Source organism: Centropristis striata, chromosome 18 (assembly GCF_030273125.1).
Source record: "Centropristis striata isolate RG_2023a ecotype Rhode Island chromosome 18, C.striata_1.0, whole genome shotgun sequence".
Lineage (NCBI taxonomy): Eukaryota > Metazoa > Chordata > Actinopteri > Perciformes > Serranidae > Centropristis > Centropristis striata.
The window spans coordinates 23,977,082-24,001,150 of record NC_081534.1 but is presented as its reverse complement, the minus strand read 5'-3'; the positions used below and the strand labels follow the sequence as shown (position 1 = coordinate 24,001,150).

At 38.9% G+C, this 24,069-nt stretch overlaps 1 protein-coding gene across 1 annotated transcript in view; it reads right to left on the bottom strand.

Moving 5' to 3' along the window:
• The window catches only part of lama2 (laminin, alpha 2), a 283,607-nt gene extending 259,914 nt beyond the window's left edge, over nt 1–23,693 (bottom strand). The window contains exon 1 of the mRNA XM_059355831.1: nt 23,627–23,693. Coding sequence (XP_059211814.1) covers nt 23,627–23,693 — 67 coding nt within the window. The remainder of the gene's footprint in view (nt 1–23,626) is intronic.
• Nucleotides 23,694–24,069: the final 376 nt, after the last annotated feature.

Genomic DNA, 24,069 nt, shown 5'->3' with positions numbered 1-24,069 from the left:
ATATAGTTGAACACTGCAGATTGAATATAGAGATGAATATAACTGCTGCAATGTAAATGGCCTCGTTAAGCTAGCCTGAATGTATTCAAAAAAGTATACAATGCAGTGTGAGAGGATGTTAGAGGCTTTAAAGCAAGTTTTCAGAAGGAGAAACCTCTAGTTGAAGGTGAAGAGCATAACTTTCAAAACGGTTGTGTTAATAAAATAAAAATATTGCTACCTTTTCAGTGATGGATTTCTTATTGTATGACTACTGAAAATCAGCACAAAGTGGTCATTTAGAGCTCTGCTCCAAGACCTAAAGGGACTGCACTGCACCAAAATCTGGCCTTCAAAGGTAAAAGACTCGGTAGAAATATGTTTATATTCTTTGTAGCGGCTCAAATAAGTAGACATAATATTACATCGCCAATATCTGGCCTGTCCTCCATACAAATATGTATGTATGTGTATTTTATTTTAGGAAAGACATGATGTTTGAGTGAAAGCAGCTCCACTAGATAGCTGATCAAAGTCAAGTTTACATGAGCAGGTTTAAAAATTAGAAAATAACATTAATTATCAATGGCCCAAAACTGTAGAGGGATATTCCACTACTTGGAGAAGCAGATTTAGCTTGTAACTACTAGGTCTGGCTTGTAAACAGAAAACAATAACTGTAAAACAGCAGATCAGAGCCAAACCCCTACATCTCGAACAAACTGAAGTCTTTGTTGAAAGGGTCCAAGCAAGCAGAGGACAACGAGCGGGTTGAGTTGCGAGAACAGAGCAGTGGGCTCCTCTAGGAATAAATGTGCTGACGGACCACCCACCTCCCACCCACTGCCAGAATAAGCCTTGGGCTTGGCTGAATGCTTAGGTCTGCTTTCCTCTGTGGGGCCAAACAAGGTCAGCAGAAGACACATAATGCATGAGTCTCACAGATATTAAAATCTAGAATATATTGTTAGGAATCTCAAAAAAAAATTCCAAATATTTTGGCTGTTTTCTGATTAAAAAGGGCTTTTGCTCTTCTTTTAGGATCCATTAATACTTTGATACTTCATCGATCCAAACAGGGAAATCCCCTCCAACAGGGAGGGAAGAGTCAAAGATCAGATTTCGGCGATAGAGTATAAAGACATTTCAGTAAGTAAATAAATATGATATTTATTGGAGAGCATATTTTTAATTTACTTTTAGGCAAAAGCTGTAACTAAAATAAAATTAATTTCTTTTCATATCATTCTGAATCATAATCATATTCCTAAAAGAATATGAAAAACATTTTAAAAAAATAGAAAAAAGATTTTTGCTTACTAGGAGCCAAAATATTTCAAAACCACAAAACAGGGAAAAACTTTATATGCATGTCACGCAAAAGTGAAGAATTGCATTTTTCTTTCTTTTGTTCCGCAGCTAAAAATGGCATAAAGAAATACAGTACACTAGATAATGGATAGGGAGTGAATTCAGACCATAGGCGTATATAAAGACAGACAACAGGACAGCTCCCCAAAAGTGAAGCCAACATTTTTGATTGCTCCCTGGTGGCAGGCTGCAGTATAGGTCATAAATCCTGCCCTCCCTCTGTTTTAGGACATGGAACATGGGCCAGACTCCAGCAGTATGTCAAATACAGGTCAAACATTTTTCCCACAGACAGTTTCTGTCATTTTGAGCTGTTGCTATCAAGTGGATGAGAGTGTTTATTTTTCTAAAAAGTTAGCTTTTTATTCATTGTTGGATGTAATACTTGTTAAAGGGGGTGTGAAGTCATGATTATCAGCTGTGATTGACTCGGTCAGGCTGGTGTATGGGTGGGACTTCAATACTGCAGGTCCAAAAAACATCACTGGAGCATTATGGCAGCACGCATATCAGGGATACTTTGGCTTCATTTTTGTACAAAGGAGTGGAGACACATCATCCATCTTTATAGACCATCCATGAGACTGTAGACTGTATCTAAAGATTGATGGCCTGAAAGCTCCCCAAAAGTGAAGCCAAAATATCTTGATCGCCCCCTGGTGGCTGGCTGCAGTACAGGTCATAAACCCCGCCCCCTCTGTGTTAGTATATGGGACATAGGCCAACCAAAAAGATTAAAGTACACATCAAATACAGGTGCATCTCAAAAAATTTGTATATCATAGAAAGTTTATTTATGCCAGTAATTCAATTCAGAAGGTGGAAATAACACATTATATAGATCCATTACACACAGAATGAAATCATTCATGTCTTAATTTATTTGGACTTTTACATGATATTCTAATGTATTGAGATGCACCTGTATATGTTTTCTCATTTTTAGATAATTCTTATCATGCTGGTGTTTGTCCTAATGTTTCTTTCTCCGATAACTCTGATTCTAGTTAGTTATTTGATGCTATCAAACAGGGGCGTAACGTCCTGATTGACACCTCGCATTGTGCTCTGATTGGGTCGGGCAGCCGTTACCATGGCTTTATACGGATTCTGGTTCCAAATGATGTCACCATGCGTCCATATCGGAGATATTTTGGCCTCACTTTTGGACAATGGGAAGAAGTGGAGACATGTCGTCCATTCTTTATACAATCTATGATTCAGGCAGTTTGGAGCTCTAAGTACCCTGCTCATGGGCCATTCAAGCAAGGCAGTATATGCACCTAAAATATATTCAGTCAGTCACACATGTAGCCATTGCAATTGATCAAGCAATGATACCATGCAAAAGGAAACAATTCCTCTGCAGTGATGCTGGCAGCCTGCGGGGCTCACAGCAGCAAGATGAATCATTCCTCCAACCTTCATCAAATTGAGCTTATCTCAATTTTGGCATTTCAGTGTTGTGTTTGGCCTCAATACTTTGCTCCATAAGGCCAACCATTATGACGATATTTAAGCACAAAACATATGACTACCCGGCTACATCTCTGCCAACCTCTTTGTGCCCTGAACAGGAAATGACAATGAGGAGTAATTCACTCCGTTCCAGCCTCGTCCAATCACAGAGCAGCGCCCAAAATTCCCGAGTGTCACCGGTCTATTATTGCAGGGCTGCAAAGGCTCTGTGGCCCCCGTCCGTCCACACACACACACACATACGCACACACACCACTTTTCACATATTTCATCTCGTGTCAGATGTGAACATTTGCTCTGCATTAGGCTCTCTGTGGGTTTGCCTTGGACCAGAATAATGGAAATACAAAAAATATAATGGAAATGTGAAATTACATACAGAATATGTCCCTCTCTCTCTCTCTCTCTCCGTGAGCGAGCGCGCACACACACCAACACACACACATACACACACATACACACAATATTGATGAGAAAAGCAGCTAGAATAATGGAAAAGCAAAAATGTATACACAACACATACCTCTTTCTTCCTCCTTCACTTTACTTCTGCCTGCCTGTGTTTTCACTCTCTTTGTCACACACCTACACACACACACACACACACACACACACACACACACACACACATATAGGTGTGTATAAATGTTAAATCCATAGCTAACCAGGCCAGTCTAATAGTCTTATTCCTCTGATGCTTTATCAGCTCAATCACACAAACATTCAGCCCCAAAATAATGGCCTTTCTGTTTGCTGCCTCTTTCTGTGTGTGTGTGTGTGTGTGTGTGTGTGTGTGTGTGCGTTTCTATCTAGGAGCTGTGCTGCAAAGAGGATGTGTGCACTGCATACAGATCTGTCAGTGAAGTCAGAAACAGCAATTGTTGGGTTAGGAAGTCGTAGACTTTTCATTCATTCATTTATCCACCTGTCAGTCAAGCCGACTGTACGTATTTGATTTTAATTAAAAGTTACAAATGTGCAAAACTGTACTACCAACTGCAGGTACTGAAGGAACACACACCAGTTTTCCCAGCTGAAAGGCGGGTCTGCTGAGTTGAGTCTATCCAATAATTTCCTCTTGTATTGAGTTAAAGTGGTCATTTTGAGGAAGCCTTGTCGAAATTAAATAGTGTATCTTGTTTTTGTGGGGTTTTATGTTTTTTGAAAATGTTAGACGTGCACTGTGCAGCATTATGATTTGTCTCTGCTTCTGGTTTCTGCAGATATGAGAAAGTTGGTTTGTCTTACCTATAAAACCATAGAATGGAACATTGGTACTTTTTTTATTCATATGGCCATCTGCTGACTCCTACAACTAGTACCAGTAGCTGCAACCTCCGGTCATGCAGATGAAATATGTATGTCTTTTCTGGAACCTGAACTGTTTTTTTAATCATCATTAGGGTTGGATACCTTTTACATTTGAACCAATACCGGTACCCGTACCTGGGTATTCGGTACTGGTACCCGGCGACATATTTTTTTCTGTATTTATCCCTCTGTAAAAACAATAATGTCATTTAATTTGTAAAAAAATAACCTCCAAACTTCTCAGTTTCAACATTGTTATTCTATGTTCAGAGTTTTTTATAATTTGTTGCAACAGAAGGATGCTGTGTTTCTTGGAGGAGGTGAACATGCAACCACTTTAGGATTGCCATTTAATAATATAACAATATATTGCATTGTGTGGGTGGGGTTTTGAAAAGTGTGAAGCCTGATTTCCACCGGGCGCGTTACAGCCGCGGAACGGCAGCGCCAAGGTCACCGTTGCAAATCGATTCCACTATAATCAATGAGAGCATTTCCACCGGGCGCGCTGCGGAACGTTACAGCAACGTCTCAGCTGCGGCTCTCCGCGAGCATTAGGTAGGACTTCTATTTTCTCCGCGAGCCGCTACTAAACCGCGTAAATCTAAACAGAGCAGATCGCACCAGACAGGAAGTCCGACTCAGAATCAACGTAATACACTTCCACCCCCTTTCAAAATAAAACACAATACGCAGTTCATGCAGCCTAAAACTACTTCACATCAACATTATGTTATGACCAAGGCACCAGATCAGCAATCAATCAAGGGTCTCAGAGGATCGGCAACATGGACGACAAGAGACTGATTGTTGAAGTGGAACAGCATACAATCATTTATGACATAACATAATTGTTTTTTATAAGGATAGATGGTCAGATCAACAGATCTTCCATGTCAGAGAAGCAAAGTAAGCTGTTGGTTGTTGTTGTTGTTTACTTTATACACACCATTTATCACGGGATCTCGCGGTCTCCCATATGTTCAGTATTATCGCGTGTTCTCGTTATCTCGCGTGTATACGGCTGGCTCGCTATGCTGCCGTTCCGCGGCCATAACATAATTGTTATTGCAGAAGACGGAGCAAAACCGCGGGGGAGCCTTTCCGCGGCTTCTACGCGCCCGGTGGACGATAAATGACAATAAATGTGGTAGAGAACTTTCAGCATATTTTTTGTTTCCAATCATTCAGCTAACATGCTGTGAAAAAACGGTCTCAAACACACCCTTTCAGGTACCAAAATGAGATACAGATTTACAGAGTTTACAGAGTTCGATACCCAACTCTAATTATCACCAATCCTGTTTCACTGTGGACATTGCTGTATGCCGATTCAGTAGACATCCCTCAACCCTAATCTGCAGCTCAAGTACAACTCCTCAAACCCTCTCTGTATACAGCTCTGGAAGAGTCTTCAGTGCTCTGACTTGGACCACACACCAGACTGAGGTCATGGTAACACAAGGTCGAGGACCGTGTCAAAGTTCATGAATGTAAGAGGTTAGAGGTTGCTTTAATATTGAAGGTCACGGCACAAAATCTTCACAGCTGGACACACACAAAGGAAACAACACATGTAACAACAAACAGTCAAAGTCTCCAACAATGTCTGTCTATGTTCCTCTTACACACACGCACACATAATCAGAAAACCATGTTGTGACCATGTGTTGAACAAGGATGTCGTGGGCGAGGTAATTGGTAATTTCTAGCAGCCACTAAAACCAGCCGGTCTGGATCTATACCCGACTTCAGAGAGACAGCAGTCTAACAAGAAGCCTCAGCTCAGACGTTCTGACCACAGAGGCCCACAGCAGACTCGCCAACAGAAGTGTAAAAATCTGCTTTTGAAACATGATCTACAAAGCTTTTTGATGCTTGTGGGAGCCTGGTACTGTGGCTTTGCAGTCAGCGTTGAGGAGACCCTTTAAATTATCTGTTGAAAAGGAGAAAACTGCACTAAATGACGGGTAAAAACTGATGCTTTTGTGCTGTATCCCTATGTATTTTCTATCTAAATTGTGCTCAGTAAAGCTGGTTAGTACCTGTAAATTTGCTTTGGAAGTAATGACTCCATTGTAAAGCCACAACAAAGTCAAAAAAATCAAAGACTTTGTACGGACAAAAGGTAATCACATTAATCTGTTGGTCATATAAAAGGAAAAGGAAAAGTAGACAATACTGTGCTGTCTTAACACTTTCAACACATTTTAGATTGACTAGATTAATTACATTTTATGTCGGAAATAGAGTCATAACTTCTACACATACCGCTTAGATCGGCTCCACTTACTCTCTCCAATAAGTAATAAAGCAAATGAAATGACCAAATACACACAATCCAAGCATTTTCTTATATGAAGCCACAGTTGGCAAAACAGCATCACTTATGAGCAATTTCCCAAACCACTACATATCAGATTCACTAAAATAAACAACAAGTTCTCCAACATAAACTCAGAAGACTTGCTGTCGTAACCACAGATTACGGCAAGTAGGTACGTATTGATTACGGCAAGTAGGTACGTATTGTGGCTTGCTGTGGATTTATGTTTTAAAACCACTGACCTTAGGTTTAGGGCAAAAAACTCATGGTAAGGCGTTATAAAAGACAATTTAAACAGTAAATAAATGTACGTAAATGCCAGAAGTGAAGTAGTTACAAGGGTCATGTGATTACCGCAAGTTATGTAAAAAAAGTAAGTTCAAAAACGTGATTCGCGTAACTTACATAAACACCGTTACTTAAGTTCAAATTTGTTTACTTTTGTTTTGACACAGGACACTAACCCTGCTCTCCTGGGTGAAAGTCAGCCGTTTTAAATTTGCTTTGCCGTCAATCACTACTACGTCAACAACGTACCGCAACACCGAGCGCATTTCACCAAGTGAAATACGTCAATATCGATTGTTATTCGCTGCCTGTACGCACAACCTATATGGACTTTTTTGACAGGTGAACAGGCTGAAATAAAAAGTATTTTCTAATGTGACGCTGCTATGGTTAAGGTTAAGTTAGGATATGGCAGAAAAAATACTTGTTAGGGGTTGGGAAAGATCATGATTGGGGTTAAAACGACTGTTTTGATAAGATTAGTGGACCTTCTTAAAGAAGTGCACATATCCTCTGTGACATACATATACACCGTCCTCAGTACAGGAACACACAGGCACACCATGACAAAAATACTACAGAGTCCAGGTTCATGCAAGTTTTTTTCTGAGGAAATATATAGAGTTCTGAGTCTGAACTCGTCAAATTCACACTTTCACTCTAGTAGGAACTTACATCATGCCCACACCTATGACTTGTGAAACACAATACCTGCTCATAAATCTAAGATTACTTACTGTAAACCAACAGTTCTCGGATTATCACATGATTCATCCAAAACCTGATCGTCTCTGATTCAAATAAACCCCACTGGTGCATTCCACAGTCGGAGCTAAACAACCTACATAAATCATAATGAGAGCTTTGAGGGAAAACAGCCCCATACCAAAATCAAACTAAGAACTAGTTCCCAAAGTTTGAGTCAGAAAATAAGCAAACCAAACCCCAACAAACTAAGAAAAAAAATTCCAAGATAAAGCTGGGGGGCATCTGTCTTGTTTTATGGCTGTCTTTGAACTGCCTGTGTCAGACAGATTTCTCCTGTAAAAGACAGCTTGCTCTCAGTGTGCTTGCTGTGGATAAACAGAGGTTTTTGAACCGAAGTGATTTGAGCTGGAACAGAACAATAAGACCTCCAGAAACCAACGGTGAAGGAATAGCAAGGCAAACAAACTGAGGCCAGACACGGAGCTCAGCCATGGCCGCAGAGGTTGTCAACGGTACTCCTACATAGGATGAAAGATAGATTGCGGAGAGGAGGAGGAGGAGGAGGAGGAGGAGGAGGAGGAGATGATGGGGGAAATGTACAAAGGGGCACAGAGGAGAGGGGGTAGGATACGAAATAGAGACAGCAGAGATGTACAAGTGTTTCATCATCATCCAAAATGGATCTATTTTGTTTTATTGACTTCTTAAAAGATAAAAGATGCACAAATCTGCTGTGGAGGACTACAAATGTTTCAGCTTTTGTTAAGATATTTAACATTAGTGAAGGGTGGTTAATTAGTGTCAATTGAACTAAAGGGTGTCTGCAAAAGGAGTGAAAGAAGAATGCAAAAAGGAGTGGGTAAATGAAAAGAAAGGAGGTGGAAGGCAATCAGGAGGGAAAGGAATGAAAGGGGGTAAAGGGGCGAACAGCAGAGGGGAGACAGGAGAGAAAGAAGCAGGCGAGAGGGGACGAAGGATTATGAGTAGCGGAGGAGGGGAAAGTGTCAGTGTGTGTGTGTGTGTGTGTGTGTGTGTAGGGGGGCTCATTATTGACACCATGTGTTACCACAGGAAGCTCCTTGGGAAAATATAAGCGCCCAAAAAGATCAGAGAGCAAGACAGAGATGAGAGAACGGCATAGAGAAAGAAAGATGAAGAAACGGAGGTCATTCCAAAGTCTTCCCAGCTGCAGGCATGTGTGTGTTTGTGGGTTGTTTCTGTGTGTGTGTGTGTGTGTGTGTGTGTGTGTGTGTGTAAGGGTCAGTAGCCTCTGTTTTAGCAGCTGTACATCTGTATGTCAGGCGTGCAGCGTTTCAGCCACAGGGTCAAAGTGTCAAATCCCATCGCGAGCATGCACTCAGATCTACCTACCCATCAATCATAGACGTGCATGCATACAAGTTGAATTCTGCCTCTTTTGTGGAGAAGAGTAGAGATTTTTATATAAAGTATGAAAAATCGAATTAAATCTACTTGTATGAAGAGTTGAAAGAGCTGAAAAGAAGAGTCAGAGAATTAGTGCCTGAAATAGACTCCTTGACTCCTCAGTATTAATGACATTTTTTTACGTACAATCAGAATGCCTTGAATGTTTTTAGACTTTCGACATATACTACTGACTTCCATTAAAAGTCTTGCCATTCTTTTCAGAGAGTCCCTGATCTTTTACTTCATCTTTACCACCACCAACATGTTTCCATTGTGGTGCCCTCCGCATTTTTCTTTCTTTTATTTTTCTTCATAATCAATAAGTCAATTGATAGAAAATTAATTGGAAGCTAAGTGTTTGTTGGACAAGACACGACATTTGAAAATGTCAATGTTTTACACTTTCTTTTGACAGTTATGGATCAACGGGTCAAGAAAATAATCGGCAGATGAAACCACAATGAAATTAGTTAGTTGCAGCCCTATAGGCGTTTGATTGAAAATGCACATTTGAATGACAAAACTAAAGGTTTTCTAGCTGAGTAAAATACGTTTAAACACTTGATTTACTGACTGGAATGGTTGATATGGGTTTGATGAGTAACCTTCATTCTTCTGTTAGCAACCTGCTTAGCTAAATGTACGTAAAATGCAAGCATTAAACAGCACTGGAAGAGTAAAGAGGGGTCATTTTAATTGTTTTCTGCTCATTAAATGCCCCACTGAAATTTACAAGTTGGAGTACCTGGGACATGACTTAACAAGATAATCATTTTTATTTTGAAGCCTCTCAACGTGGAGCACTGACACTATAAAGCATATTCACTTGAATGAATTTCTATTGTTTTCATGTTTATTGCAAACACATATTATATGTGGGCAGAATGGGCTAAAATAAGGAATATATTCAAACTAAAGATTGGAGTTGTACTTCAGCCAAAAAAGTATGTCATACAACAAATTGTGCAATTTTTATGTTCTTTCCCACGGATCCATATCCCAGTCTTGCTTATTTTTTAGGCACAGTAAAGAATCTGGGTGCAGTAGCTTGTGCAAACACGCATGCACACCATGTATGAAACCTGCATGCACACACACTTACCAATTCATCAACTCATGCCCTGTTTCTTTCTGTGTCTGAGCCCACAGTAGAATGGAGCCGGGCAGAGCAGCTATTGTGTCCCTGGTAGAATTAACTATTGATTTTCTCCTCAGCATTATCAATGCTGTTCTGACAACAAAACAGCCAGGAAACACTCACACACTAACACACACACACACACACATACGGGCATACAGACACGCATGCACAGACCTAGATTCTGTTCAGTGCAGCAGAGCCACACGGGGAAAAGCACAAGTCAAATATTAACTCGCTATTGTAATAAGTACACACTAACAAATACAAAAAATGATGCATGTAAATACTCACACATGCAAAACAAACTGAATCAAATGTTGTGAGCCTTATCACACATGCATTAGGATAAACACTGTCCCATGAAAGATGACACTGTGTTTATGTATCAAATGTTTATGCACTGCTTGTGCAATCAGAACAAAGCCTTTGTGAAACTCCACAGACCTCCATCACTCTGTTATTCCTTGTGTTTCCAAAACTGAGACCATAATCCTGAGATTACTGAGAATTTTCTTTCTGCAGTCAGGAGAAAGCTGCTACTTGTCCCCCTGCATCTTACTGAAACGGAAATACATGTCAAATGCATTTTTCCACAATGTGCCATTGCAGCAAACTCTAAAGGCTTGAGTGGCCAAATCCAAATGTCCAGACTAAACTGCACTTGTAGAATCAGACTTTGTAAGAACATTCTTGGAATTTTGGGTCCTGAGGGGGGTCCAAAGGGGCCTCAGGTGGACTTCCTGCAGATTTCCCAAAACATTTTTGGCTGCACACTTCACTGATTTAATTTGCCACAATTTATTGCAAAACAGACTTGACGTCATAATTTTACTATTTGTAGATTTAAAAAATCAAAGCAAACGTATTATGAATGCTTAAAACTATTACTACATTATCATGTAGGTCAGAAATATTATGCAACCACATTATGATACAGTTATATGTTAGACAAGTAAAGGCTGTAGAGCTCTGGTCATTATGTGACTTGTTTTGTTTACACCGCCATGTTGGCAGGACAAGCACATGCAAAAATGAATGCTGCCAGTAGGGCTGCACAATTAATCGAATTTTAATCGTGATCACGATTTTGGCCGCCACGATTAAATTAACCTGATCGTCGGTGATATTTCCATTTTAAAATGCGGGCTCTCCTGCATATCTAATGAAGCACTTTCTACAGCAGTCTCTCCCAGCTGCAGAGCCAGAGGGGATGTTAACTTCTTAGCGTCCAGTCTGCAAATTGCTAATAAAAAACAGTTAGCTGTGTAGCAGTACAGTGTGTATGTGCTGCTGCTGCAGGAGGTGTTCACTTAGCGATCTCTGTTTGTTTACAACAAGAGCACGCACTACAGTAAAAACTGTTCTTATAGTTTGTTTAAAAGTAGTGCTGTAAAAATACAGATGTTTTCGCTAACATGATGAATAATCGTGATTAATAATCGCGTTTACAATATTGATCAAAATAATCGTGATTATCATTTTGGCAATAATCGTGCAGCCATAGCTGCTAGCATCAATTTCAAGCTGTACACTGCACATGAATTCCAAAGACGTTGAATGCTATATTGCACATCATTATAGCTTTAATATTACTGACCATAATAATTCTTGTGTGAGGTCAGCTACCAAAGCTCTATAAAGGTAAACAAAAAACATTTTATTATTGCACCTTACCTGATAAAAGCTGTGCAGTGTAATGCCAAAAATACAGGATTATCAAAACGGCCAAATAACTACAAAAGAAGGTCTTTAAATATAATAGTAAAATGTAATAACACTACTTTATTCAGTCAGTCCAGTCTTTTTTCACATACATTACTGTGTTTGAATGTATGCTGCCTATACGAATAGAAATATATGAATATAGTGGTGTTCACTCGAACAAAAAAGCCTATAAATGGTAAATTGACTGCACTTGTATAGCGCTTTTATAGAAGTAGAACCCCATTCATACATTCATACACTGGTGGCCAAGGCTACTCTACATGGTGCCACCTGCCATCATCAGTATTCATTCACACGGATGTCGCGAGCAATTTGAGTATCTCGCCCAAGGATACTTTAACATGTAGACTGCAGGGATTGAATGGCCGGCCTTCTGATCAGCTCTACCATCTGAACCAGAGCACACATTTAAATGTTGGTATCTGTAGTTGTCACTGAAGCATTTCCACAGCAACTAGTAGAAGAGACTTGATGCTTTTCTATCAGAGACATCATTGCAGTCCATTGCATGCAGATTTGATGTGATGACACTTAAGACTGAAGTCTGCGAGTCTTAACCAGTGTCATTTCTGCAGGGCATTATGAGCTGCTAATCATTCTGATGCTAAACTTTTATGTTCACAGTACTTGTACCAATGTCTCAAAAGTAATTTGCCCATGATTTATTTATATTTTACATCAGGGGTCTCAAACTCAAGTGAGCTGGGGGTCACTGCTGACACTGTCATCTCAGTGGGGGGCCACTTCAGTGTTAGAGTATCAAGAAAAAAAAATCACAAATATTTCTGAACACAGGGTTTATTTTCAAAGATTGTATGATAATATTCCAAAACTATTAAATCCACAGTAAGTGCACATTTTTTTGGCCTCATTCTTAAATAACTAATCAAAGTCTTTCATGAACTAACTGACAGCACTTCTGTTCATATTGTCTTCATATTAAATAATAACATAAAAATAACTAGCTTTGTATGCACATTTTAACAGTGCAATTTTTACCTTAAATAACTTATTTTAACATTTCACTCAACACACAAATCACTTGAGTCCATTTGCCTATTTATTTCTTGCCAGATACCTGGCAGCGCTTCTGCTCACATAGCTGAGCCATATTTACTCTGATGGATGTTGCAGTTGAAACTTTGAGTACAGCCTCAAGATGAGCATCTGTAAGCCTTGTCCTTACTTGCTTTTATTAAAGTTCATTGTAGAGAACAGTTTCTCACACACGTATGTGCTTCCAAAAAGGCACATAACATGAGAGAAAACTCTGGACAGCTCTAGGAATGAAGGAGGCAGCTCTCAGATATGAATAAAAATAAACTTGAAGGCCTAAATTGCATTTAACTTTTTGTGTCAAGATGCGGGAGTTTGAGACCCCTGTTCTACATGTAGCACTCCTGATACTAAGTTCAGTTCCAAAACTAATATATTTTCAGCGCATACTTCATTTTTTTGAAATCAGCAGGTATCACTTAGCTGCAAGCCTGACCTACTTCTGCCCTACACTGTGACAAGTGTCAAGTAAAAAAAAAAAACAACCCGACGAAGATTTAAAATGTCAAAGTCAGTGCCACCGAACCCCTCTCTCTTTTTTTCTTCTCCAGCTTCGTGTCTTTCTTATTGACAGGAAGGATACAGCACCATTCCAACTTAGCACCTGGCTAATTTTAGCTCCCAGAGGGATCCTCTAAAGTACACAGACGCACACACACACACACACCTGTTGGTGTTCATGTGATCTGTGTCTTTGGCACAATGTCATTGATTAATTCTTGGCTGCCTTGAAGCCGGAGACAACTTCACAAACACAGCCTGACAGAAAGCTGCATACACACACAAACATACTCATACGAGTGTCGCAGCAAGAGTAATCTCATAGATCAAGTTTGCCAAAATAAGATTTCTCTTAAAAACGCAAGCAGACACACACTAACAGGAAGTGCCAGGTTTGGTCTAAAACTCCAAGATGCCAGGTGATTAAAAGACAAACTTTCATTTCTGTACACGGGAGTCCAGATGAACGTTAAAGGATGAGCAAAATGTTAGTTTTTATAATTTAATTAAAAGTGTGTCACAGCAAAAAAAACAAAAAAAACACCACATGTTCTCCACTATACTATTAGTTCCTTTTTCCTGCCGTAATTAGGCTCTGTAAGTTCAAATAGATTTAGACATAAAACTTAATGTCCTTGTAAGTTGCAGCCAGAAGGCACAACACATTCATTTGGCAACACGTTTGTCCAAAGCGACTTGTATTTTGTCCTCCACTTATTAAATCTGGAGCAATTCAGAGATCAGCATCATGCTGGGTTTTTGATTAAAAAAATGAAATAATAATAATGATACATTAGCTAACACATAACATAACTCTTTTGCTTTTAAATTGTGAACAAGACACTGACTAGCAGTATGCAGGGTGACTTTAATTTTCTACCTTGTTTCTAAATAACCTCAAACCTCGTATAGTGTTTCTGTATTACGATTTCAAAGCCTACATAGACCGGCTAGATCTGCAGAAAGAAAAAAATGGTTGACTTATTAGTCTGGTGAATTGATTGATCCAAATCTGCATTTGGGCAGGTGTAGCTGGGGCCGATTAACCCTTCAATTACTGGAAAACCTTTGTGGGCACCTGAGCAGATCTGAAACAATCAGTCAACTGACCCTTCACTAAATGACAAAGCTATTTCATATATATTAAGGATATATTTTGGAAGACAAATGGACTCAGCAGCAAAGATGGGCTAAAAGGATAGAGAGAAGGCTAAAGCCAACAGATCACAGCATTAAAGTGAACCACCACATCACCTGCCAATCAAACCAGAAGAAATCCCGCTTTACAGAAACAGTGTTGTGTACACATTGTATACCTTCAGTAACTAGTCTAGCATAAGTTAATAATATGCTGCCTTTGGCTGTACTCCATGTGTTTATCTCCTTCCAACTTCTCAGGGTAACAAGTATGTGGGATGATGACAAACTCCAAATCCACAAAACCAGCCTAAAAACAAAGGAAATCTAACAGAATTTCATGAGAGTCTATAGAGCTGTAAGATCCTGGTTGGAGCATTCTGTTGCGACGCTACGATTGGTCCGTCTGAGCTAGATGGGCGGGACTAAGCAGCATATGATTCATTCGTTGACTGAAAACGATTCAGATAATTTATTCAACTTTGACGTCATTGATGAAGGAAAATGACAAACATGAGGTACATTACTTGAACAACAGTAGATTCTGGTTACTTTACAGCTGAAGTTATTATATACAGAAAGTTATGAGGAGCATAAATACACTGCTACAGGTTAATAGACCCAAGAGGAGTAAAAATCAGCTCTACTTCCACTGGAAGTAGAGCACAATTCCACACAATGCTGGCTACACATTCATGTATAACTAAATATAATCCACAAATATAATCGCAAATGTCAAAGGCCATTTTTTTGCATAACAACTACTTTGACGTTGTACATTTTATTCTTTTTATTTATCTATTTATGGCCCTATTGTATTTTTATTTGCTCGATGATCTGATTTTGTCACGTTTTGTCTTTCCAATATCTTATTTATTTTGATGTATGTATTGATATTTTATGTATAGTAAGGAAAAAAGACATCATCCTGTACAGATACTTCTGTTAATAATGCCTCACAATAAATGTATTTGAAACACAAAACATTTGCAGGACTTTTACTTGTAATGCACTATTTCTACACCCTAGTATTTCTATGATACATTTGTCTATGTTTTCCAAACCCATTTTGAAATACATCACTTGTGTATCCATTTTCTGCATTCATCTGCATGTTTAAACAAACTACACATCATTTGCTATACAACCTGTTATTACAGCATAAAGCCAACTAGACTAAACTCTTGTGCATCCGTTCTATCTTCCTCATTTCTTGTCTTCTTTGCCACATTCCTTCCTTCCCTCCCTCCCCTCTCATTTTCTAGGACACATTGATGATATTCACTGAATTCGGGTCCCAGGCTGAGAAAGTCTGAGCGTTTTTTCCCTCTGGTGTATTCCATCAAATCCATTCAGCTAAGCTCGGCTGCTTCCACATTAACATAGCAGACTGAGATCAACATATTTTAGAAACATTATGACATTGGGATGAATTCACCTCATAAAAATGTTGATTTCTCAGATGGGCAGAAAAAAAAGCCCACTCTGGATTCACATTGCATTCAGTGCGACATCTCTGGTGACTTCACATCACTTCACATTCAGCTTGGCTTGGTTAAATCCACATTACCATAAACTTCTAAACACATCTGTAGTCACTGAGGGGACCTTTTATCTGCAAATTAACTATTTTTTTATGTTTTCAGCAAAGATCCCCTCAAAGAGAAAATATTTCACGGGATCAGGCTGCACCTTTGATTATGCCAGAGTCCGATAAACATCAACAGGGAAATCAATCGCTTTTCTTAACCGTCCTGATATGTTTTGCTTTTTTGAAGATGCAGTACGAGGTTTCTGCAGGACAGCGATATTAAGAATTAGTCACATGGATTTGCTAAATAAGAAAATGTTGATTTCTCAGTTGGTTTACAATCCTTGTCTGGATTCATTCCACTCTGGTGTCTCTGGTGACTTTACTTCATATCCATTCATGCAAATCAGGCTGCTAACATTCACATTAATACACACATGACTCCAACAAGTCAACTTTTCTGGCAACTTCTCAAAACTTTTTAAATTTTCCCCCAGCGACAGCCGCACACTCTTGATATTTGACCGTCTTTTATCAATATAGTTGTTTGGCTCGGCTCATTCATCACACTGACTCATCTGAGAGAAAATCAGAGTTCAAAACTTATATTGCAAGAAGAATCATATTGATGTAAAATATATGAAACAAGGGTCTCCACAGGAGCAATATAACTCATATTGCCCAAGCTATCTTGCATTTTCGCTTATTTTCTGCTGATCATACTGGACAGTTCTGGCCTCATGATGATGAAGTGGAATTTATTATTTGACTTAACATATTACTGGAATCAAACCAATACAAATGCCCAGTTTATGGCTGCAGCTGTCGTTTTAAATATCAATTAAAGCTATCAATCAATTGGTCTATAAAATGTCAGAAAAACAGTAAAAATACACAGCACAAGTTTCCAGAGCCCAAGAGGACATCCTCAAATTACATGTTTTCAGATCAACATGCAAAAATGCTCAATTTACAGTGAAATTACATTTTCTCAATAAAATGACATAATTTAGAAAAAAATATTTTTCTGAGATGTAACACTTGATACTGAAGCAACTGAAGCAAAAAAAAGTCAGCTGCCATCAGATTTAGGTTTAATGTTTAGATTTGATCCAACATGATTGGTACACAAAAATGCATGACATCATTTTTTTCAGCTGAGCCCAATCCCAGCTGACATTGGACGAGAGGCGTGGTGCACCCTGGAAAGGTTGCCAGACTATCACAGGGCTGACACATAGAGACAGACAACCATTCATGCTCTCATTCACTCCTACGGGCAATTTAGAGTCACCAATTAGACTTAAGCATGTTTTTGGGCTGTGGGAGGAAGCCGGAGGACCCGGACAGAACCAACGCTGACACGGGGAGAACATGCAAACTCCTGATAGAAAAGCTGCAACTGGGATTCAAACCCACAATGCTCTTGCTGTGTAGCCCATACAGAATAATATGGAAAATCCAAAAGCTGCAGAGAATGTTGTTTATGTCGCATTCCACTGCTTATAGTAAGATGCTTGAGAAAAAAAATCAGTTTTCAGGGCCGTAAAAAACAACAATTCAATCATCAAATCTGTTGTTAATTTATTTCCTGTTGTACTTTATCCAGGGATTCCACCTACAGTATGGAGCAATCTCCGGCAAATTTGCTTATATGTTTGTAATGTCGCCCAAAAAACTGTCTTTTCATCATCCCTTCAAACCAGTTTAAAAAATGTTTTGAATACACTGTAATAAATTGTTCTGTAGTCATTTCATTTTACTTAATATATTTGATAAAATGTATTAAATATAAATGCGTCCTTGAGTTTGAGGCAGTTGTTTAAGTAACTTTAATATAAAAATGTTTGAGATATAATCTACTTATTTTGATCACATTAAATATAATCTTTATGTGTATGTAATTCTAAATCAAGAGAATTTTGACTGAATCCAACACAATAGAATTAGTCCGTTTTAAATTGACAGGCACTTCCTGTTAAGTCGTTATTAACTCAACTTGTAACGTAGTTAGATTTAATTAATAATATTGCGTGCAATCTGTTGCCTCAATTTTATTGAGTAGCTATTGTTTATCTTTTTTTACAGTGTACCGTTTCTATTCAACTTTCTGTTGTTTGTGTCCCTCACTAACTCCATACTGCTTAAACTTAATCCTTAACCCCCTCCTGCCCTATGAACCTCCTGTTTACCTGTTCCACCCATCCTTTCTCCATCATAGATATCTCCTGCAATGCCATATAACTCTTGAACGCACCCTCCTTCCTCTCTCCTCTCTATTTCAGCCCTCTCCTCTTTCTGATTATCTCCCGGTGTCTCTGTGAGCTCTGTCGCTGATAGAGAGCATGTCTGGCTGACACGCCTGGTAATGAGGCTCCTAATGCAGATGGCCTCTCCCGCCCTCTTCTACTCACTTTCTCTCTCACACACACTGCAGAAACACACACATCCTGATGGCAGCCCCTCCCCCCCCTCCACTCTGCAGGAGGTCCAAAGCACTCCTGGGTTAAACAGTAGCTGGAGATGTTTTGAAGAGGATAAATAGAAAACAGCATGGCGAGCACTAAATTTGTCTCATCTTTCAAGCGACAGTCACCGACGTCGAAGCCCCTCGCTTTGCAGAAACACACATGCAAACAAGCCTGATGCACACTCAGACGTCCAAACAGCTTACAGATCATGGAAGTGTTTATTTTCGGCTTTGAAATGTGTCAATTTTACAGCAATTTTTATCAGAAGTGGGACAATTTGACTAATAGTAAGATTCAGTGTTTTGCATGAATATTTTGACTCGTATTGTGCATCGTGTTATATTGATTTTGTCTCGGCTGTCAATCCCCGTTGCCACTGAGGGCATTGTTGCTCATTTTTCATTGTTGACTGTGTCACGGCCCGAACACACAAAAGCACATAATTAATCTTTCACAACCTCACAAATACAGCGTGTACAAGAGCGGTGGTGGCTCTGCTTAAGTGCATTTCACAATTTCATGTTTGATGTTTCAAAGGGTTGGTTCACCTACATGACAAATCACAGAATCTTTTCTCACTTAACCCTGGTGTGACCCAGGCATGCACAATGATGGGGTTTTATTCATCTGGCTTCTGAGAGATTCATCTGAGATTTCCACCTGCACAGCAATGTAGTGGATATGGACTGAAGCATTGAAAATACTATAGTATAAACTCAACATCAGTGTGTCTTCCCAGAAACAGGATCTGATCTACCTCGGATAATCCGGAGAACACAGAAAATATAGAACATTGGTTGATAGTGATGTCTGTGGATTGTCCAAAGAAACATGGAAACTGTTCCTGGAATGATAAATATACAAGTGCATCTCAATAACTTAGCATATCATGGAAAAGTCCATTTCCAGTAGTTCAAGTCAAATAGCCCCAACCAAGTATTGAGTCATATAGATGGATATACTTTTCAGAGGCCAGCATTTCCATATTAAACATACTTTTTAGAATTGGTGACACTGAATTTTAGGTCTTCATTAAATGTAAGCCATAATCATTATAATTAGAAGAAATTCAATCAATTAAGACATGAAATGTTTCATTCTATGTGTAATGGATCTATATAATGTGTTATTTCCACTTTTTGAATTGAATTACTGACATAAATAAACTTTTCTATGATATTCTAATTTATTGAGATGCACCTGTATATATCCATCCATCCATTATCCTTCATGGCACTTGGGTCGCGGGGGCTGTAGCCGCCAGACTATCACAGGGCTGACACATAAAGACAGACAATTAAGTTCTTATTCACACCTACGGGCAATTTAGAGTCACCATTTTAACCTAGGTGCATGTTTTTGGACTGTGGGAGGAAGCCGGAGAACCCGGTGAGAACCCACGCTGCCACGGGGAGAACATGCAAACTCCACACGGAAGAGCCGCAGCATAAATAGATATCCTAACTGCATGGCTAGAAAAAAACAAAAAGAAAATGTCTTTTCAAAATTTAGGTGAAAAACTTTATACAACAGAAAGCTAAAATCAAGCAATCTGATAATCTGATACATAAGCACAAAATCAACAATGTCAAGTATTTGCCTCCCATTGACTTCCATTCTATGCAAGCAAAGGGCTAAATGTTCATATTGCATTGAGTACAACTTTGGTGAATTTCGACCAGAGAATACAGCCTCCATTTCTGGTCTGTTTTCACACATGTGTGACCTTGCCTTATGATTGCTTTACACAAATCACTGTGCGTTCCAATTGGCATTGTAGTACAACACTATTTAGAAGTCCAGAAGAAGGTTTAGTCAGTAGCAATACATAATATGTCAAATACACTGTGCCAAAGCATGAACTACATCCACTTGAGTTTGTAGTATGCAAGCCAGCATTCTTTCTGGCTATTCTTACACACAATGCTCTGCACAGCATATATACAGTTAAAGCCAGAAGGTCGATGTTCAAGGTGCCATGTTATGATGAAGTAGTATGTCCCAATTGTATTTTTACTGCATGCAACAGTACAAACTTTGTAAGAAAGGCTGGAGTACATACTTATAGGACAAGTAAAAAAACAGTTACTAACACACTGATACAAAATAAAAAAGTTAGCTGGCTACAGAATGGAAACTTTTAAGGTTAACTTAGATTTTCTAGTTGGTGTAAATATGTTGGAGTGGATTAAACTGTCCCAATTTCCGTGAAAAAACAACAACAATTGACATGCAGAGCTATGTAAAGAGGTCCATGAGTAGTATATATTCCATAGTGTCCTCATTATGTGCAGGCAGACAGCACAAGAAGGCCTATTTTATTGTGAACATTATCGTTTAATAAAAAACAAAATTGTAAATGTATGTATAACTTTTTAAATCACCATACTTGATGACCGTTGTCTAAAAAACAATAACTAACACCCAGGCCGTGGTATATTGTAATTATATCACAGTTAAGTGCATTGTTTGGCCCAACATGCATATACTTTACTTTAAATATGAAATATCAATAACACTCTGAACTTGACATGACATTTGGGAAACAGGTTAGTATAGATTAAAACATATATATTTTTTCATCATCAGATGACATGAATCAACAAAGCCATATGCAGCACACATATCATGATGAACAGTCTACATCCTGAGTGACTAATCCACTGGAACTATGTGGAAAAACAAGCCTCCCTGGGGGGTCGACATAACTTTTGCAAGACTAAATGACACACAGTGCACACTGGGTAATGATAAAGTCTGTTGGCTTAGCAGTAAAAGTGCAAAAGGGCAATCCGAAAAATGACATCCATTTGTGTGTGTGTATTAGTGCAGTTCAGCCATGTCAAGGTCTGTCACTCGATTTATGAGTCTAAAAATAACAAATCCCACCAAGATCTGACCCCTGCTTATTCCTGCAATGTTTTCTGGTCACGTAAACAGCACAAACAACAGACAGCTAACTCACAAGCATCTGTCTCCTGTTCATGGGTGCTCTCTTGTGTGTTGGTTTTAATTAGGCTCAACATGGAAGGGGTTTTCTACATGATGAAACCCTCAGCAAAGCTTTAGAGTTTTCATCTTTGGCTGTGATAGAAACAAAAGTGTGATTAATGAGGAGATGTTCCTTGTTACAACACTGACGTTTAAAAGCCTCCCTCGTGGTCAGACATGATTCTTCATTTAGCTACCGAGTCATAGGTGCACCTAGCCGTGGACTGACAGAACATAAATACACATACCAACACATGAAATTAATGTTTACTAGATAAACATTAATTTCATGTGCTTAGTTAATAGACGCTTGTGTATTTGAGAGCTGGGATTTCTTCTTCCTGTTTTAATTAGCTTTCTAATATCTGTGCCAGACAAAGCAGAGATTGAGACATATTGACAAATAGATGAATCAGGCTCAGGGGCCCAAGGTGTCGGGCCCCCAGCTACAAAATTTCACTCAAAAGAGACACATACCAACCAGGAACAGACTCAAAGTGACGACAGAGCATATTAAGTGACTACAGAGAGACACAAAAAACACAAAAGACTTACAAAATAGTTTTAAAGATACACATAACAACTACAAAAAGAGGACAATGCAAGGACAAAGACACAAAACAACAAGGATGCAAATAAGCTGCAGAGAGACCCAAAGAGACTCAAAGATTTAAAAATGGAGAAAACCACAAAAAGACACAATGATTACAAAAAAAGGCACAAATTAACTGCAAAGAGATCCAGAACAACACGAGATAAAGAGAGGCTACAGAACAAGTATAAATAAATATACAAAATGACCACCGACATACTGACAACTGTAAAGAGACACGAATGGGACCACAAAGAGAATCACAACGACTATAAAAAGGGAGAAAACAACCATGAAGAGATGCAAAATGACACAAAGTTACTGCAAATCAATGTAAAACTACTACAAAAAAGGTGCAAAACAACCAAAGATTTGTTTTAAAAATACAGAAAAATTACCAGTCAGACCCAAGCAGTCACAAAGTAACAGAAAACTATATAGAGACACAAAGATGGCCACAGAAAGACTCTAAATGACCACACAGAGAGATGACAAAGACACAAAACAACAGCAAAAAAAGGCTAAACAACTATAAAATGGTGCACTCTTTTTTTGTCTGTGTCCAGGGGCCCAATGTCTTATATCGTCACCCTGTTAAAATAATGGCCTAACTCATTTTTTCAAGTTTAGCAGGAAACACAAAAAACTTCACCAAAAATGTAACATATGACATTTATTGATCATTTCACTCAAAAAGGATGTAACAAAGGATGGCTATTGGCATAGTAATAACACTGTGTGTAAATTATGTAACTTAAGAGAAATAAATGACTTAGGCAATTTTTGAACATGCCTTTGTGACTTAAGCAACATATGGTAACACTTTATTTTGAAGGTGTCTATATAAGAGTCACACCACACAAACCTGTCAGAAACATGACATGACAAGTATCATGAGAATTATTGTTACTTCAAAGTGTCATTAATGTTCATGACACATCCCATGTCATGTTTATGACATGCTCATGTCACTCTTATGTAGACACCTTCAAAATAAAGTGTTACCATATCTTGCTTAAGTCACAAAGGCATGTTCAAAAAATTGCCAAAGTCATATTTTATTTTGACTTAGGCATAATAAATCCACTTAAGTCACACACTTGACATAGACCATTATCTTAAAGGGGGAAAATCACATGATCTGATCAACTGAGGATGTAGGCGATTTTACCATAGGTGGCCAGCGTCATGTGGAGATGATTTAGGCACACACAAAAAAAAACAATTTTGACAAAAAATGACTTAGGCGATTATTTTAACAGTGTGACGATATTCTGCCTGTGATTACTGATATAAATTGTCTGTTTGAATCTATTCAATCCTTCTAATTATATTTGAATGTATTTGTCCATAAACCATGCTGTGAGGACTTTAAAAAGCCTCCCTCTTGGTCAGAAATGACTCCTTTCAGCGTAAAACAAAGGTGCAGCTAGCCGTTGACTGATTAGCTCATTAAGGGAAATGAGCAGCAGCTGTGAGTGAGTGAGTGAGTGAGTGAGTGAGTGACAGCGGGCTCGTTCCGCCGTAAATGACTCTGGTATCGGTGTGTATCGATCAGTAGTCTTATCTATCAGTCTCTCAGAGCACTCACCTCTCTGCTGGGCACGGCTGCATTGCCATAGCAACGCGGTCAGGAGCACGAGCCGGAGTCGCTTCATTTCGTCCCGCGTGAGAAAGTTTGATAATCGTACCGCGCGCGCTGTGCGGAGTCAGCGCCGGTGTTGCGTTTACTGTCAGAGGGGGAAAAAAGTTTCACAGAAGTTTCAACCAAACTCCCTACTCCTCCTCTTCCTCTCCTCTCTCCTCCCTCTATCCAGGTCTAAACTTGGGGCAGAGGAGAGGGAGAAATTCCTGAAAAGCATAATGGAAGATAGATAGATAGATAGATAGATAGATAGATAGATAGATAGATAGATCTTCAACACAACCAGTTACATACAGTTATGGAAAAAAATATTAAAGGTACATTTGTTTGGATAAATATAATGATAACAAAAATAGCTCATAAGAGTTTTATTTAATAGCTGACATCTA